At 39.7% G+C, this 18,891-nt stretch overlaps 1 protein-coding gene across 5 annotated transcripts in view; it reads right to left on the reverse strand.

The window, feature by feature from the left end:
- Positions 1 to 18,891, reverse strand: part of RERE (arginine-glutamic acid dipeptide repeats) — a 417,526-nt gene that overhangs the window by 246,831 nt on the left and 151,804 nt on the right. For all 5 annotated transcript variants that reach the window (XM_055419489.2, XM_055419484.2, XM_055419488.2 and 2 more), the window contains exon 2: positions 16,022 to 16,490. In XM_055419489.2, coding sequence (XP_055275464.2) covers positions 16,022 to 16,346 — 325 coding nt within the window. In that variant the 5' untranslated portion in view covers positions 16,347 to 16,490. The remainder of the gene's footprint in view (positions 1 to 16,021; positions 16,491 to 18,891) is intronic.

Genomic DNA, 18,891 nt, shown 5'->3' on the forward strand with positions numbered 1-18,891 from the left:
TGAAAATCTGTATGTCAGTTTATCAGATGCCACAGCACTGAGTTTCCTGGCAGCTGGGAGATAAAAGAAGTAAAACACATGACAAAACTGACGGTAGCTACAACAACTAGCCTCCACCAATCCTGACCTGAATGCCAAATCCAATTTTTAAAGACTGCTCTCAGTGATGCAAACATATATGTTTCGGATAATTGTGGCAGACTCTGAAAGCATTCTAGCTTATGAGCCTGAAAGATAGCCCAGGTTTTTTCTTCCTCAAAACGGCCTTTCTCGCCTGTACAGAGAGCAAACTAGAAATCAGGGCTCCATTGTCTAACTGGAAATATAAGGCATAAAATTCTTTATAAGAAAGGAGCATAATTTCCCCAAGTCTAAGTGCTGCCAGAGTTAATTCTCAGATACAAACTTGAAAACTTCAGGTGTGAAAAGAGGTAATTAAATCATAAATCACTACTTTTCAGTTCAACTGTTCCTGACAATATAAAAATACAACATATCAAGTGTGACTTTTTGTGATCTTTTCTTTCCCTCTACTGAAGAGAAAAAATTATAATTATACAAAGTATTAACATTGCCTCATTCAATTTGGTAACTGTACAGTACCTATGTTTTATAATACTAACACCAAAGGGATGTTCAGGACAAGTAAAGTCTAAGAACTAAATACCCGTAATGACAGTAACAGCCTGCTGCAGAGTGAACAGCTATGCACAGCTTTACAGATTAAAACGTCAACGTAAAAGCTGAGCATGATGAAAAGCAACATACTGAAATAATATTAAAAGCATGTATTATAAACTCTGAAATAATATTAAAAGCATGTATTATAAACTCAATCCATTTCTCCTTCTTAAAAGGAACTTACAGCCACAGTCCAATGCCCCCCAAAACCGTATTTTCACTGCATCTCTACTGATCAGTCTAAAGTGACAGTACACCATCTGTCAAGAAACAAAGAAGGCAGAACAACATCTACAGCCTTCCAACTGAATGTAAAACCACCCTATCTGTGCCTTTTACAGTTTGGTTTACACATTTTACACATTACATTTACACATCATCACACTGGACATCACTGAAAAAGGCATTCCCTGAAAAAGCAGATGAATAAGGAAATTTAGAGGTATGTAAGAAAATTAATTTAAGGGTTAAATGAGTGAACAAATGGTGGAATATACTTCATATGTAACATGCAGTATGCTGCTACCTAGCCACTTTGAGCATATATTTAATGAAATAATGAAAAAGATTTAAAGGTACTGGATAGTTAACACAAACATAATGATAAAGAGTCACTGTGTATGAATTTAATAGATTCAGTAAAGTGACTTTGGAAGTTTATCCATTTCCATGCATTTTAAGCATTAACTTAAAAAAAAAAACAGGTGACTTACTGATCTTCCTCCATCTATTTTATGCTCCTTAAAATCCATTCTGAAGTGTATACTAACACAAGTGTATTAAGGAATAGAAAAGAAAAGCCTGTAATTTTTTTTTTTTTAAGATATTTAGGGTACTCAGCTCCAAATCAAATCTTAGGCTTCCAAGTAACTATTCTGAGATATTCAAATGTTTTGCAAAAGGGAAAGAAATCATTTTACACACATACATTTACAAGAACAATATACTGCTTCCTCTTTAAATTCACAGACATTATTTTTAATTGTGGAAAGTCTGGTTTTCTCAGCTGGTGAAGCTGTCAGAATAAATAGAAGGCAATATCTGGAAACATGACAAACACATGGGTCAAAGTCAAATACAAGCCAATCTCTGTCAAGAATGAAGCCAAATTCCTCCATTTCTATTTAAATGATGTTATCCAACCCAAATACCACCATGCCACTTCAAATCAAAATTGTTTCCTTTTAAAAAGAGCGTTTTACAAAACTGATAGAGTATAACAGATTAAACAACTTTTTCAGCAATTTCCTCAGCTACCACAGAGCAAGGCATCAAAGTATAATTATAATAAAGGGAACATTTAACAATTAATTGAGCCAGGAAAAGCTAAACCTCCAGAGCTTAAGAGTTCAAACACTTGCTCACTAAGCAAAAGGGCAGAGGATTTTAACAGAACTGCAGGAAATCTCAGTCCAATTAGACTCCAGGTAAATATAAATCTTGCTCCACTGTGATTGGGACTCTATTCGTCTCAGTCCACCAGGCTGATTTTAGTATCCAGCTTGGAGATTCAAACAAAAGAACCCCTGCCTCCCCCTGGATCTCTCCCCACACTGCTGAGTTACCCAGTTTTTCTAGGTTCCACTGGAACAGAAGTCACTGCAAAGCTCTTAGCTTGCTTTACGTTGGACCAGTGACCAAGACTCCCCAGCACACAGGCACAGCTTTGAGGTAACAACACAACACCTCTGAAGACAGTCGTGGTCTGAGCTAGAATATATGATAACACCTTAACTAACTGGCTTTCTTTCCTCAGTTTCTATTTAGATTCTTTTTAGAGGAAACCTACATACATTCTTCTTAAAAAAAACAAACAGTTTCAAAATATCACCATCCCAACAAACAGCTTATTTCTAAGGGATCATTTCATGACTTGGAGAGTTTGATAGGAAATACAAAATATTCAAACTTAATACCTACATGGTTTCAACAATACAGACAAGTAAAAATTATTTTTTAATTTAACTGGATAAGTGAAAGCAAATAATGCTTTTTAATGTAGCATAAAACAGTAGGCCAGGGAAGAATTTTAAGGATTACAGAAACAGGCAGAAGCAGAGGCCAAGGCAGGAAACCCACAGAGGACCATGGCCTACAGGTCAAATCTGACCCACGGCCTGTTTTTGTAAGGCCCGCAAGCAAAGAATGGATTTTACATTTTTTTAATGGTTGGAGAGGAAACAAAAAGAATATTTTTTGACCTGCAAAAAATTACATGAAATTCAAATTTCAGTGTATATAAATACAGCTGGATTAGAACAGCCTGCTCATTCACTTATATCTTAGCCATCACTGCTTTCATGCCACAAGGGCAGCTCAGTAGTAGCAACAGAGACTGTGCAGCCTACAGCGAGTTTGAAAATACTTACTCTCTGGCCCTTTACAGAAAGAGTCTGCCAACCACTGCTCTAGAATTGCTCGCTAAACAAGTTAAGCAGCTCAGCTGACAATGTACAATTTACCCCACAGATCTTGCAAAAAGTCTCTTATTTATTACAGATACATATGCTCACAACTATGGTGTTGGAGAAGACTCTTGAGAGTCCCTTGGACTGCAAGGAAATACAACCAGTCCATCCTAAAGGAGATCAGTCCTGGGTGTTCACTGGAAGGACTGACGTTGAAGCTGAAGTTGCAATACTTTGGCCACCTGATGCGAAGAGCTGACTCATTTGAAAAGACCCTGATGCTGGGAAAGATTGAGGGCAAGAGGAGAAGGGGACGACAGAGGATGAGATGGTTGGATGGCATCACCGACTCAATGGACATGAGTTTGGGTAGACTCCGGCAGTTGGTGATGGATAGGGAGGCCTTGGCAAGCCACTCCAATACTCTTGCCTAGAAAATCCCATGGACGGAGGATCCTGGTAGGCTGCAGTCCACGGGGTCGCTATGAGTCAGACATGACTGAGCGACTTCACTTTCACTTTTCACTTCACACACTGGAGAAGGAAACGGCAACCCACTCCAGTGTTCTTGCCTGGAGAATCCCAGGGACGGGGGAGCCTGGTGGGCTGCCGTCTATGGGGTCACACAGAGTCGGACACGACTGAAGTGACTTAGCAGCAGCAGCAGCAGGGAGGCCTAGCATGCTGCGGTTCATGGGGTCGCAAAGAGTTGGACAGAGTGACTGAACTGAACTGATGCTCAGAACTGATGCTTGAGAATTCTTCCAGTGGTTCTTTTCAAGCATTCTGACCTGAAAATAACAAAACAACCTTTCAGGCAATGCCCATGAGGATAAGAGAGTGCCTCTAGCACTGCCTCTCTAAGTTTCTTGTCACATTTTCCATCTGGGCTGAAAACTCAGCTCACTTTATGGATCTAGATCAGAGATGGCAAACATTCCTACATTTGCACCCAAGAACAACGCTATCAACTGATTGGCACACTCCTTCCAAACAGACTGAATTCAGCCTGGATTACTTGGAACAGGACATGAAATCCATCTGCCTTCTAATATCCAGGTGATCTATTCTTTATGAACTTCTTTACCATTCATTTCTCCTTGATCATTTTTCTTATACCTTTTCTTTTGTGAAAACCATGTTGCGAACCTGACAGAGAGGACAACAGGGAAATGAAAGTAGAACAGGTATGTCTGCTCTCTGATGTATGAACAGGGCACTAACAAGCAAGTGACACACCATTAATTTAAAAAAAGAGGGTGTTTTTAAGTCTCTTTATCAAAATATTGAGTACACCTATGGCTGATTCATACTGTTGAACATACTATTACGGACGGCAGAAACACCAATACAACATTATAAAGCAATTATTCTCCAATTAAAAATAAATAAAAAAGAATACTGAGTTCAAAGGCATTCTTGATAAGCCCTGCATCCTGCTCCCTTTAATTTACCTTCATATGAAAGCTTTAAAGGGACTTCCCTGGCCGTCCAGTGGTTAAGACTTTGCCTTCCAATGCAGGGGACGTCAGTTCGATTCCCTGGTTGGGGAACTAAGATCCCACAGGTCTCACAGTCAGAAAACCAAAATATAAAACAGAAGCAATATTGTAACAAATGAAAAGACTTTAAAAATAGTCCACATCAAAAAAAAATCTTTAAAAAATAAACATGCTTTAAATGAACTAGAAAGATGTAGATTCTACAGAGACACGCCGCTGCCCCCCCACCTCGCAAAAAGGTTTACCACAACACTCAGAGAGGGTCTGAAGGAGCAATAACTAAACTTGGTAACCATTTCCACCAAAAGAAAAGCTCTCTATCAACCTTGGCAAACTGAAACCAATTGGAGGCAAGTCCAATTTTGATTGAGACACACAAGTAGGCAGACCTAGGACTGCATCATGACCAATCCATCCAAAAGGAGCCCTGCACAGCCAGAGCTTCCCCTCAACGGTAGCCACATTAACATCAGAACAGAGGTGTTTGAGAGCAGAGTAATGTCTCCTCTCAAAATAACCTTCGCCAGAAGTTCTGTGTGGCTTCCACACTTCACTGAGATATTTTCTGAGCATTTGCACAAGCAAAGCAGCTTCCTAGGAAAGTTTCTGCCTGAGCCCATTCTTGTATCACGAGTAATTTCATAAGCTGTCATCACCACCAGCAGGCAAACATTTCAGTGAACATTTTAAATATCCACAAGCATAAAAGACTCCTAAGAAAAGAGAACACGATATCCTAATTGGGATCAAAGCCCCTCATCTTTGGAGAGGAAGCACACATATCTTAGGGTCCTGTCATGTTTTAACAGCTTTTACAACCAAAAGTGAAATTTTTCAAAATAAATTTTTTAAAAAGTCAGGCAGTCAACAATAAAAGAATTGCAGGCTTTTATGAATAGTCAAAGAATTAGATTATGTGAGGTCAGAAGCCATCTCCTTTTACAGTTTTCAAGATGGAGACTTAGTGACTATAAATGTCTTCCATTAGTAGGTATTATCTTTTCAACCTAGGAGGATTAAAAATTAAGTAACCTCAATTTGATGGTAATTATCTCCTTAAATTGATATGCATCTTCTGTCCCTGAGAAGATTTAGAATTATTCAAAGAAAGATTTAAGAGAATCAAAACTATATTAACATTTTGGAAGTTAATAAGAAATCAAGACTTGATATTTTTATTATTTTTATAGTTTAAAGAATGTGACTTGGAACAATATTCTTGAAATTACAATTAAAAAACAAAACAAAACACTACCTAGGGCCATTTAATTGGGTAAGATCTTACAGGAAACCCGAACAAACTTTTGGCCAATGCAACATATGCTTGCCCTTTCTAAAGAAGCCCCATGTGTATATGTGGGTATACTCACGTAATTCCCATTACGGCTCTTGAGGCAGGTACTCTGACCCCCGTTTTACTTGTGAAGAAACAAAGGCACAGAGGTTGTCCCTTGCCAGCGCCTGCCTCTCCCGTGGTAAAACTAGACTGCCCTGCACTGCTTCTCTGTAAGAAACTGATTCAGAAACCTAAGTGAGGTTATGCACAACCCTGAAATATCTAAGACATCTTATTAGTAGATTATGATTAATTTCATTTATTAAGAAGTGTTAAGTACTTTAAAGGTTTGTGTTAAAAGACTCAACAACAGAAATCAAATATTGAATTTATTTTGCTTAATAAGCAAGTCAATGTTGAAACTATTAACTATAAACAAGACCAATCACAATTCAAAAATCTCTTAAAATTAACTGTTAAAATTTATTTAATTTATAAAGGGATAAGTTTTGTAAGCTGAACTTTTAAAAAAAGATAGAGCCATGTCTTCTAATTTATAACTTTTAACCAACTGAATGCCAATTTTTTAAGCCAAAGTAAACTTTCTCAATAGCTCAGGACCCCTCTGAAGAAAGTCCTGACATCAACGATTCTGTACATGTGCTTACTGCCCACCTCCTAAAGGCAGTACAGCTAAGACAATGCTACTCAAGAGGCTGTCCATGAAACAGCGTGAACACACGTGGAGTCATCACCCTGCTTATGCTGTTAAGTATCTAAGGAACAAATAACAAAGTGCCCAGAATGTCCCAGACTGGGGTACATCAATGAGCTAAAAGGAAAAAAGATTCATGTCCTTCTGGAGTGGACCAGCAAGGAAAAGACAAGATAAATGAAAATGGTGGTATTTAAACCAGGTATGAAATATCTAGGGGTAAGGGACTGTGAGATGGGGAGAGACCCCCAGAGGGGAAGTCCTGGGGGGAGGAGGTGTCAAAGGATTTCTGGATTCAGGCTACGACTGGGACCCAGGAAACCAAGGTGAATAGATGACCAGAAAGCTAGATCTCAGAGTTTGATGATTAACTGCTCATAAAAAATGTCTTCAAAGGATTACTATTTAACACATACCTGCCATGAGTAAGGGTGATTTTTATCAAAAAATGGCCACATACAAAACATTTGATACACTGTGGTTCACTGCTTGTCATGCAGACACTTCTGGAATAGATTTTCCCAGATACACACAAACACACGTGTGTGTGCATATATACACACACACACATATATATATGCACACACACGTGTGTTTGTGTGTATCTGGGAAAATCTTATATTTCACTAAAAAAATGTATATTAAAAATAAAATACAGGGTAAGTAAGGAGCAGCTTACTCAAGCTTTTGCGATTCTAAAATCAGATTTTTTTTTTTTTTTAATCAGTAAGCATATCCTCAAGAAATAACATAGCGCCATCCAAGCAGGGACCCAGAGTGGCTGAAGAATGCTTCACGGAATATTTATAATACATTAAAACAACAGGTGCTGATTCAAAGGTACCAAAACAGTGCAGGTTAACCTGGGGCTTCTGTGCAGGCAAGCACAGCAGGCATGGAAAGTGGGGGTACCTCTCTGGAGACGGAGCCCCAGGTCAGGCCTCATTTACTCATTTCACTTTAGAAAGAAACAAAAGGGCTCTCACCAGGGTGACAGCCAAATTGAAGGTTTAAATTCTCACCTACTTTTTCCTTTTCTGCTAAAATGTAACCCATATTACACACGTAATTGCACACTCTAATCCCAGTTCCTCTATTCACACACCTCTTGCCTAGAAAGTTGCATATGAACCAGCACAAATCACACATTGTGCTGACACTGTTCCTCTATTTACCCAGCACATGCATAGCAAAACAAACTATTTATAAATATCCATATGTCGTTAAGTTCTCCCTGAATCTGGAGCCACAGTGACAGTCTCCTGATGAAGTGGTACATGGGGACCTCTCTCATCTATGCCCCCACCACTCCTGTATTCCATTGGGGGAAATTACCATAGCCCCACCAGGTGGAGTTTAGGGGGAGTGATAAATCAAGATATCTGTCTTTCTTTTATACAAGACACAGACATGCAATTCAAGTTCCACCAACCAACCTACTCTTCTGAGACTGTGACTGGAGCTGAGTGACAGCAAGGCAGGAAAATGCTGAAGGACACTATTCTGGGGGTAGCACCCAGATGGAACGGTCAGGAGTTTCTGCTAACCCAAAATCCGAACTACCCTCGATCCAGACAGGTGTCCACCCAGTCTGTGAGTTACTCTGCCAACAAATTATTTTCATGTGAGATGTGGCCAATGTTCTCCAGTTTTCATTAAAAAAAAAAAAAACCTTAATGAATACCATACGCTCACATTTATTAGATCACATAAACCATGTATTTTCCCTTTCAGTTGCTGGGTTAAGGTTTCAAATTCAGCAATCAAAATTTATCCTAAATATTCTGCAACACCTTACCTTACCCTGCTCAACATCCTTCTCATACTTGTTCACCATTTACCTTTGCAACAATTAATCCTTATATACATCTAGCAAGAGAGAGAAACAACTTTCAGAAACAGGCAACATGTACTGACTTCAGGAGTAGGAGAAAGAAAAGGAGCAAATTAATTATTTCATTCCCATTTTCTAAGAAATAGGCCTATCCCTTCTTTAGTTTCAGCATAACTGTGTTTCTTATTTTCATTATCTTCAGTAATTTTAGCAAGTTTAGTTCAGTTCAGTCGCTCAGTCATGTCAGACTCTTTGCGACCCCATGGACTGCAGCACACCAGGCCTCCCTATCTACCACCAACTCCCAGAGTTTACTCAAACTCATGTCCATTGAGTCGGTGATGCCACCCAACCATCTCACCCTTTGTCGTCCCCTTCTCCTCCTGCCTTCAAGCTTTCCCAGCATCAGGGTCTTTTCAAATGAGTCAGCTCTTTGCATCAGGCAGCCCAAGTATTGGAGTTTCAGCTTCAACATCAGTCCTTCCAATGAACATTCAGGACTGATTTTCTTTAGGATGGACTGGTTGGATCTCCTTGCAGTCCAAGGGATTCTCAAGAGTCTTCTCCAACACCACAGTTCAAAAGCATCAAAGGTCAATCCATTCTGGGCTTTAACCAAGTCTCTGAGGCCCATGTGGACCAACAAACCAGCTGTCTGGTCTGCTTTCCCATCGATACTATAGGAAAACAATGACTCATTTGTGCAGAGATTTTAAGGAGCAGAAACAACACATGTAAAGGGAGTCCAGCATTGGAAAGGAGCAGGTGCTTTAAAAATGGTGGTCATCCACGGTTACAGCTCCCTCTCTCCCTCACAGCTGACAATTTGTACTCAAGCTCACATATCTGAATTAATTGGTATTTCTCTTGGCAATCTTGATTCCAGCTTGTGCTTCACCCAGGCCGGCATTTTGCATGATGTACTTTGCATATAGGTTAAATAAGCAGTGTGACAATATACATCCTTGATGAACTCCTTTCCCAATTTGGAATCAGTCTGTTGTTCCATGTCTGGTTCTGTTGCTTCTTGATCTGTATACAGGTTTCACAGGAGGCAGGGAAGGTGGTTTGGTAGTCCCATCTCTTGAAGAATTTTCCACATTTAATTGTGATCCAAACAGTCAAAGGCTTTAGTGTATTCAATCAGAAGTAGATGTCTCCCCTTTTGGGATCTGCCTAAACTCCAGTCTGCTGTGAGTGTGCTGGGATGCTGGGCCTCTCAACCCTCAAGGCAATGCACTCATTTTCTATCTGTGTGCTAACTTAAAAAAGACAGGGAAGCACTGGTCTACATCAATGATTCTCAAATTTTAATGTGTATTTAGAACACCTGGAAATCTTATGAAAACAAAAATGCTGACTGAGTAGATCCGGAGTGGAACCTGAAACTGCATTTCTAACAGGTTGCCAACCTGTGGCTGACACCAAACACTCCAGCAAGCTCTGGGGTACATGTTTCACTATACTCAAAGACCCTTCCTTTCTTCATGAAATAGAAAAAGATATAGTTAACTAGTCCCCAAATTTCTACCACTTCCCATTCTTTTGGTTAGAATAACTTTAGAAGTTTCTCTTGTTTCTTCCACCCTCATAAAGTCATAACTTTTTATGTGCTAAAATTCTTTCCTGTACATATGCAGGATTTGAATAACTTCCTAATAAACACTGAAAGGCAATCATTTCTGGAGGCTTAGGAAAAGGCAAGTAAAATTTCAATAGAAACAGAGAAAAAATTAATACAATCCACAACTAAAAGTATACTAAAACGTGATTAAAAATAAATATATTTTCACAGGTGTTACAAGGACACACAACGAAGGAGAGCTGAAGTGGTCACTAAGACGCAGGTCACTCAAGCCTGAGTCCTCCCAGCAACAGCGCTCTTCCTGCCTGTTATGTATTGAACGCATCTTACCAAAATTTATACATTTGAGTCCTAACCCTCAGTGCCTCAAAATGTGACTGACCTTCCTGAAAAAAGTGATCACTGCAGATGTGATCATTTTTAATTAGAATGAGGTAGGGCCCTAATTCAATGATTTTTGTCTTTATAAAAAGGATAAATTTTGTGAGCCCCAAAACCAGGCACACAAAGAGATGCCATGTGACGACTGAAGCTATGCTCAGACAAGTCGAGGAACCGTCAGAAGCTAGGAGAGGTGTGGAACAGATAGATCCTTTTCCAGTTCCTTCAATGGGAGCACCAAACCTACCAGCGCCTTAACCTCGAACTCGCAGCCTACAAAACTGTGAGCCAATACATTTCTATTGTTCGGTTGTTTAAGCTACTCAGTTTGTGGTACTTTATTATGACAGGCCTAGCAAACTCACGCACTGCCTGTGTTTCTTTACTCTCAAAAAATATCTAAAGACAATGCACAGACAGGCAATCTTATCACAGTTTGGTGTGCCATGTGAAGGTTTTAGACTCTGTCCTACTAGCAAAAGGGATCCACTGAAAAGGTTTAAGCAGATTAATATTAGGTTTATTACATGCAAATTATCTTGTCACACAAGTCAAATCATTATCAACCCTAAAGGTGCCTTTATGCCAGGATTCATGTTTCTTGTAACACAAGAAATATTTTTGCGACACAAAAAATATCTTGCAATCATCAGAAAAACTCACACTCCCTCCCAAATAAGAATGCCTCAAGAAGACACTTTCATTTTCAAGTCAATTTCACCTAAAAATTCTTCCACACATAGAAGACATGGATAAAAAGTTGCAGATCAAATGAGCTTTTATTTTCTCCAAAAATGTATGTCCTGGAACACCAAATGTCAGAGTTGTCTTTAGTTTTACTTTGAGAAGGAATGTCTGTCTGAGTGACTGCAGAAGATAAGCTTTCAATTATTCAGAAAAGCAAGACTTTAAAACCGAATTCAGCCTCTTAACTGGTCAGAGACCAACCACTCAGTGAAGAATCAGGAGTTAAATGGTAGGACATATCATTTGTTAAAAAGTTGGTAACTCCTTGCCCCTCTTTAAACAGAAATCTGAACCAAAGGGAAACTATACATTTTTTAAAGTTCCATGCTTTAATTTTTTTTTTCTAAGTAAGTATAAAATTGTAACTATGTGTCATTGTGTCATGATGGCTATACTAACTAACCTCACTGTGGTATAATCATTTTGCAATATATACATATATATATAAAATCACTCATTGTGTGTGTGTGTGTGTGTGTGTGTGTGTGTGTGTGTGTGTGCGCGCTGCGTCCCTTGTGGCTCAGCTGGTAAAGAATCCACCTGCAATGTGGGAGACTTGAGCTCAATCCCTGGGTTGGGAAGATCCCCTGGAGAAGGGAAAGGGTACTCACTCCAGTATTCTGGCCTAGAGAATTTTGTGTGCGTCATATGAACTTAATCTATTTACCTAGCAACTTTCAAATACACATAGCTCTATTTTTAACTCCTGTCACATGCTGTACATTACATCCCCAGAACTTATTCATCTTATAACTGGAAATTTGTACCCTTTGACTGCCTTCACCCACCTCCCTGACTCCTTATCCCCCCACCTCCCCACCTGTGACAACCACTGATCTGTTCTCTGTTTCCAAGTTTGGTTTTTTTTAGATCCCACAAGTGAGAGAGATCATGTGGTATTTCTCTTGACTTTTTCACTTAACATAATGACCTCAGGTTCATCCATGTTGTGACAAATGGCAGTTTCCCTCCTTACTGAATTAAGTTCCCTGTGTAACTACACATTTTCTTAAACTTAATGTCATGTTTTGGTTATATCTCAATAAAGCGAGGGAAAAGAAGAAAGAAAAAAGCAGAAAGAAATTTATATGCCACCCACAGCAAACTTTAGAAACCAATATTCTATGCTGAAAAGGCCCATAAGAGAAATCTGACTGCACACAGCTGTGTAAAAAATCAATTTGTCACCGTGACAGTCATCTCAGAAGTAGAGTAACGGCTGATGGACAACAAAGAAGTTAGATTAGACACAGATGCAAAGTATACACAGAGCTCCACAAGGTTTTGATTTTGGTTTTGATAACAAGCTTGTTAAATCATTCACTGGGAAATAAATTATTCAAAATGGACTTCCAGAAGCATTATTCTGTGACATCATCAATCAGCCAATATATTTTTGAATAAAAATTTTAAAAACTTATTTATTCATCAAGTATTGGACTTCTCTGGTGGTCCAGTGGTTAGGACTCCGTGCTTTCAGAGCCAGGGCCCCGGATTCAGTCCATGGTTGGGAAACTAGGATCCTACAAGCCATGCAGTGAGGCCAAAACAAACAACAAAAAACAAGTATTATGGAATACACGCTACATGTACATTATTCTTGTAGATCTCAGGAATTCAATAAGTAAAAACAGAGTAGTTACCTTTATGGAGGAGACATCCTAAAATAGTAACAGAAATAAACAGAAAATTATTACTGTTACAAATGCAAGAAGGAAAGTTACATGACTCCAGGACTGTACCTATTAAGGAAATCTGGATAATCGGGGTGTGGGAGGAAGGTGATGGCACTGGATGTGTCTGTGTGTTGGGGGGGGGGGGGGTGGTGTCACTAACCTGAGGCATCAGCAGGTGCAAAGACCCTAAGGCAAGAGGTAACGTGGATAGTTTAACTAAAAGTCCATCGTGCTGTGCTTCTGAGATCAATATAAAGCTGCAGAGATGAGGAGCAGGATCAAAAAGAACTGGCTGCAACCAGGCATGAGATTAAACCTTAGCTACGACAAATTCTAAATACTCATTTCCTCAATAAAACCTCAGTCTTCTCAGACCAAATAGTATGAACATAGGCCTATCCCCCAAGGACAAGCACATATATTACATAACAGTCTATTTTTATCCTCACGTTATTGCTCGCTGCTAGGCTCAATCCCAATGACATTTTGGGAGGTATTCGTAATTTAGATTTAATCAGAGTATTGAAACCAATTCAGAAAAGGAAAAATTTTATCTGTGATTTCATATGAGCATAAAAGGTCTGAAAAGACACTGTGCTCAGTTGTGTCCGACTATTTTCAACCCCATGGACTGGAGCTTGCCAGGGTCCTCTGTCCATGAAATTCTCCAGGCAAGAAGAATATTGTAGTGGGTTGCCATTTCATCCTCCAGAGGACTTTCCTGACCCAGGAATCGAACCCATGTCTCCAGCAACTTCTGCACTGCAAGCAGATTCTTTACCACCAGGGAAGCCCATAAAAGGTCTACCGCTCAAAAACTAATAATACACTGAAGAATCCCTTATGATGCCCCATAAAGTCCCTACTGAAACCCTTAAGATACAACTAACCAAAGAGAATTTCTGCAGTTGGGTGCATGTAAGGGTTTTCATCACCAACAGAAGATGTTACTGCAGTACTCTGCACCAAGAAAGACAAAGACCAGAAAGAAAAAAGACAAAGAAAAGGAGAAAGAAAAAGAAAAAAAAAAACCAGTTCCACCTGGGAATCTAGTCACAGTAACCTACCTTCCAATTCTTCAGTGTGGGTAAACCTAAAGAAGAGGCAATATTTTAAAATCTTCCACTGAGAAAGAAGCCATTGGTAGAAGTCAATCACCTTCAAATGCATAATAACCCCAAAAGAAACAAAACCACTGAGAAGGTCAAAGACCGTCTCCTGGCAGTATGCAAACCCCAGGCCACAACTGTCACCCGGCCAAGCACAGGGGCGTCTCCCAGCAAGTGGTTCTGCTGGAGCGCCACAGAAAATTTTCAAGCCATTTTTTTTGTTTTCAGTCCTTTATAACAGCTTCCAGAGAGGCTGTATATCTTTTAAACATTTCACAAAGGTCCTCAGATTTACTGAAACAATGTCTGCCTCCCTTAAGTACACAGTTCCTCCCCAAAACAAGAACCTACTGTTTTGAAAATAAGCCATGACCAACCTCCCTCCACACAGTCTTCTAAACATCAAGAAGAAAAGATTTCCCACCATACTGTAGAATACGCAATATGAATGTGCAACAGTTCTCAAACTTGTTTTCTCAAAAATGATTTTTCTTAAGGAGATATTCAGCAGAAACAGCCCCACAAAATGGGGGAAATGGCAGGGTTTTTTGTTTTTTTTTTTTCCTTAATGTTAAAGAGGTTTCCTTAACTGTAGGGCTTCTCCAAGTCATTAATTATGACAGTCTCACATGAGGGACAGTACATGCAGCACTTCCCATATATTTCGGACTATAAGGATTTTGGAGGAAAAAAAAAGAGTAACTTTCCACTGAGAAAGGCTGGCCCTCAGTTCTGCACAAGACAGCCAGCCTTCTGACACATAACAAATGAGTTCATCCCTTATTTTTAAGGTATCATCCTGTAACCTATATCTAAAGAAGTTAACGCATTCTGTCTCCTTCTCATGATCTAGAAGTACACAGGTCCATAGCAATCAACGTGCGGTTGGTCTATACTGATATATGTTCTTCAGTGGCTAAGAAATTCTGACTGTCCAACATGTTAAGGGTGAATCAAAGGCCCTGTCAGTACGGTAACCTACACACTACCAAATCTCCACAACAGAGCTCTAATTTCCCCCAGAAACTTCAATTTTGATAACTTTATACCACATAAATATCTTCTCAGTTAATCATCAGCCAAATAGTGAATACAAGCTAATCTATGTAAGTATGAAAACATTATTTTTCAAAATTCAAAACTAATTTCTATATGGGGAAAAAAATCAAGTACTTTACGTGAAGTTCAGCACAGCTACAGTACAGCTCAGCAAAATAACTATACCAGGTTAATGACATAATCTCTTTAATCTCCAGCTCCTAGAAAAACATCAAACTGGGATGCTTCTAACCTGTTAATTACATCTCATGCAACTCATGTCATTCCTCAGCATTGTAAGCAATTCAAAGGAACTGATTTCAGCTAGTTTGTTTTTTTTTAAACTGACTTCTGTAAGGAAAGTACCCAAATATACACAATGTATCAAATGAAAAAGGAAGGTATTGCTGGTGTTCAACAGGTTCTGAACCACCTGCTTCCCTACATTTTATCTGCAAGCTGAGTCTCTGGTCTCTCTCTGAACAATTGCTACAAATAACCTCAATATACTGAGTGGACACAGTACCTTTCCTGGAAAACAAAGCAGGTTAGTTGGCTTCATCTATTATCATTGATTAGAGGCCCTGAAGTTTAATTCTAGGGAAAAGGAAGTTATCAGGAGGAATAAACCCTGGTCTGAAGCCCACTAAAAACCCGTCTAGCTTCTGGTCACTCCTGCAGCCAATGTAAAATGACCCATTCCCCTAAACGAAGGCTTACTTGTCCCACCGTGTACTCCACTCTGCAGGGCCTCACCACAGTCTAATATGTGCTGAAGACAAAAGGCAAAGGAGGACGTGAAAAGAGGCAAAGTTCTGGGCAGATGGAGAAGTGTGAGAATGAGCAGCAGAAGACACGGACAGAAGGAGAGCCTCACTCATGGGCAGGCCCAGAGGTGGGCACAGGGAAGGGCCGGCACACCAGCTGACCGAAGTCTGGAGCTGTTGACTACCTGGAGTTTTCCTGCCCCAAATCACTAGCCACTCTTCTGGGTTTCATGTCCACCTGCATCCACAGGCTGACACCGTTTCTCAACCATAGACACCATACAGACCCAAAGGCACCTCACCTCCTGGTCTATAGACGACATCGTCCTCCGTGATGTATGATGTTATCTCGCCGGTGTCCGTCCTTTCGTAACGAGATTTTTTTTTCGGGGGCTTCTTCTTGTTCTTCTTCGTGGACTCCTCCGTGGTGGCACTGTTGTTGTCATTGTCCTCGTCTTCGCTGTGATCGCTCTCGGCGTAATTTTTGGCTCCTCCTTCCAAGGTGCAGCTCCTGCGGGGCCTCGAGCTCTCGCTCTCACGCCCCTTGTCTCGCTTCTCTCTCTCCCGGTCCCGATCTCGGTCCCGGTCCTTCTCTTTGTCTTTGTCTTTGTCTTTGTCAGCTGTCATGATTCGCCACGTGCCTTCTTCTGTCCTCTCACGGCTGGGCCTCCGTGAAAGGTAGACAGTAAGCCTGGGCTTCAGTCTTCTGAATTTCTCACTCAATTCCAGGGAAAATCCAACCACTCCAACAACCCCAACGTTTCAAAAATGCTAGGAGAGAAAAAGAGAGAGTGGAATTGGTTTTCCTGTAACACTTTCCCACATTTCCTTTCCTAAAATAATATTTTGTTCAATGATTCTCTTCCTTACTCATGCATTAGCACAGAAAACTTCTTACTGGCCACAGGAAAAAAGTGAGGACAAGTGATAGAAAATTTCAACATAAACGGTTGCTGACCTCAGCTAGCATATGGTTTGGGGTTTTCTATCACACTAACAATGAACAATATCTGAATGCATAAGCGCAAGTGACGCTTTCTGTACACAAACTGCTTTTTCCTTTTAAAATGAAAAACTAAAGTGTATCCCAGCAAACAACATACAAAGGGCACAATCACTGTGGTGCTGGAGAAGACTCTTGAGAGTCCCTTGGACTTCAAGGAGGTCAAACTAGTCACTCCTAAAGGAAATCAACTCTGAATATTCACTGGAAGAACTGACGTTGAAGCTCTAATACCCTGGTTACCTGATGGGAAGAACCAACTCATTGAAAAAGACTGAAGATTGAAGGCAAAAGAAGGAGGCATGGGCAGAGGATGAGATGGTTAGACACCATCACCGACTCAAAGGACATGCATTTGAATAAACTTTGGGACACTGAAGGACCGGGAAGTCTCGTGTGCTGCAGTCCATGGGGTCGTGAAGAGTCGGACACAACTTAGCAACTGAACAACAACAAAAATACAAAAGGAGTTTTGTGAACCACAATATTAATTTAAAAGGGAAAGAACCTACAGTAAAAATTATTTCCACCTGAAAAAAAAAAAGAATGTAATCTGGATAGCCTTGGAAAACGTCTTAGGATGTCTCACAGTGCACTGTCTTCTGAAGACTCTTTCTAGTCACTTTTCCAAATTTCCAAAGCTTCTCTCAAGAATAAACATAAGAGTTGACTCAAAAATAACAACCTCAAAGCAAGATTCCTGTGCCTTCGATTACAACTTTTTACATCTTCTAAGTCTACTATTCTAGTTATTTTCCAAGAAAAACAGTTTCTTAGAGATATATTATCTCTGTCTTCTAAAAACAAACAGGTTCCCAAAACAACCTTCCATCTTTAGAGATTTTTAGGTGGTTTTATACATTCTTCCAAATATCCACTATTAATAGTCTCCCTAAACGTCTCTCTAAAACTAAAGCCCAAAAGGAAAGTCTGAACGGTAATATAATGAGAAGAGTGAACCCCAAACTCCAACCCAATTCTTATTTAAAAATTTAATTTTTTAAAATTTTATTTACAAGTCAGTTTTGGAACAGTCATAATAACCAGTAATTTTTCTTTTGCAATCTTTTATCATCTTCCCCAGTATCTCATTTCACTGGTTCAAGTTTGTACCAAACACTGTCTATTTGCCAGGTGTTCAAAAGTAAAGATACCACAAGGGAACAGCCCATGGTCCCAGCCCTTGATGCTCTAACGCAGAAAGAGGAGACAACTGATCAACAGGAGAACCATCTGTTTCTTGTGCTACTCAGGCCAGATAGGAACAATACATGCAAACAAACAAAAGACTGGTCCTCTTTACTCAGACAACAACAAACAAGTCAGTTTGTAATTACATGCCTCAAACACAGAGAAAATTTTCTTTGGTCATGCCAAAGCCGTAAACATTATCATGTACTCTCTCCAAACCTCTTAGGTCAAACTTGATACCAGAAGAGACCTTCCCATTAGCACTTCAAATATCCTTAGGCATTCAGGAAAAAAAAGCTGGCAACCACCTTTGGGAGAGAGACCCATGAAGGAGCAATAATGCCAATAATCTATAAGCAAAATCAGAAGTGTGGAAGTATGAAGCACAAACCTAAATTGCTTCCTTCTACAAAGGAAATGCACTCTCAGATAGGATTTCAATTTTCTAAACATATTTCCAGAAAATGAAAAATTATTCTACTGCCTGCAAAAGTTCTGCTTCAATGAATCATCTGCTAAGCAGACAGTAATAAAGCCCCAAGTCCCTGGAGGCCACTAGTGTTAGCAATTGAAAATACACAAAGAGACATATTACTTTCTCCATTGGGCTTAAGTTTAGAGCCCGAACAAGCCAATCATGCAAGAAAGAAAACCATCAACTGTGGTTGTTAAAACATTCCTCTTTGACACTGAAAACATACCAAGGTCTCCTGGGAGTCTAAAAAGAACAATGAGCTTAGGCTAAAAGACTCTCAGATTTAGTTCAAGACAGACATACTTCAGAGAAGTTCAAGAAAACATCATTTCCCCAGGGTTAACAAGATAACTGCTTCAGAAAACAATGTAAAAATATTATTTCAGCACTTAAACAGAAAAAAAATAGTAAGTCCAAATTGTACATTCAACATTACTCCCTAAAAAATCATATAGTGTACTTCTACTGACAAAAAACTTTGAGCTGTTTCCGCGGGGAGTTAG

This window comes from Moschus berezovskii, chromosome 17 (assembly GCF_049115385.1).
Source record: "Moschus berezovskii isolate FMDL1 chromosome 17, NW_MosBer_1.0, whole genome shotgun sequence".
Lineage (NCBI taxonomy): Eukaryota > Metazoa > Chordata > Mammalia > Artiodactyla > Moschidae > Moschus > Moschus berezovskii.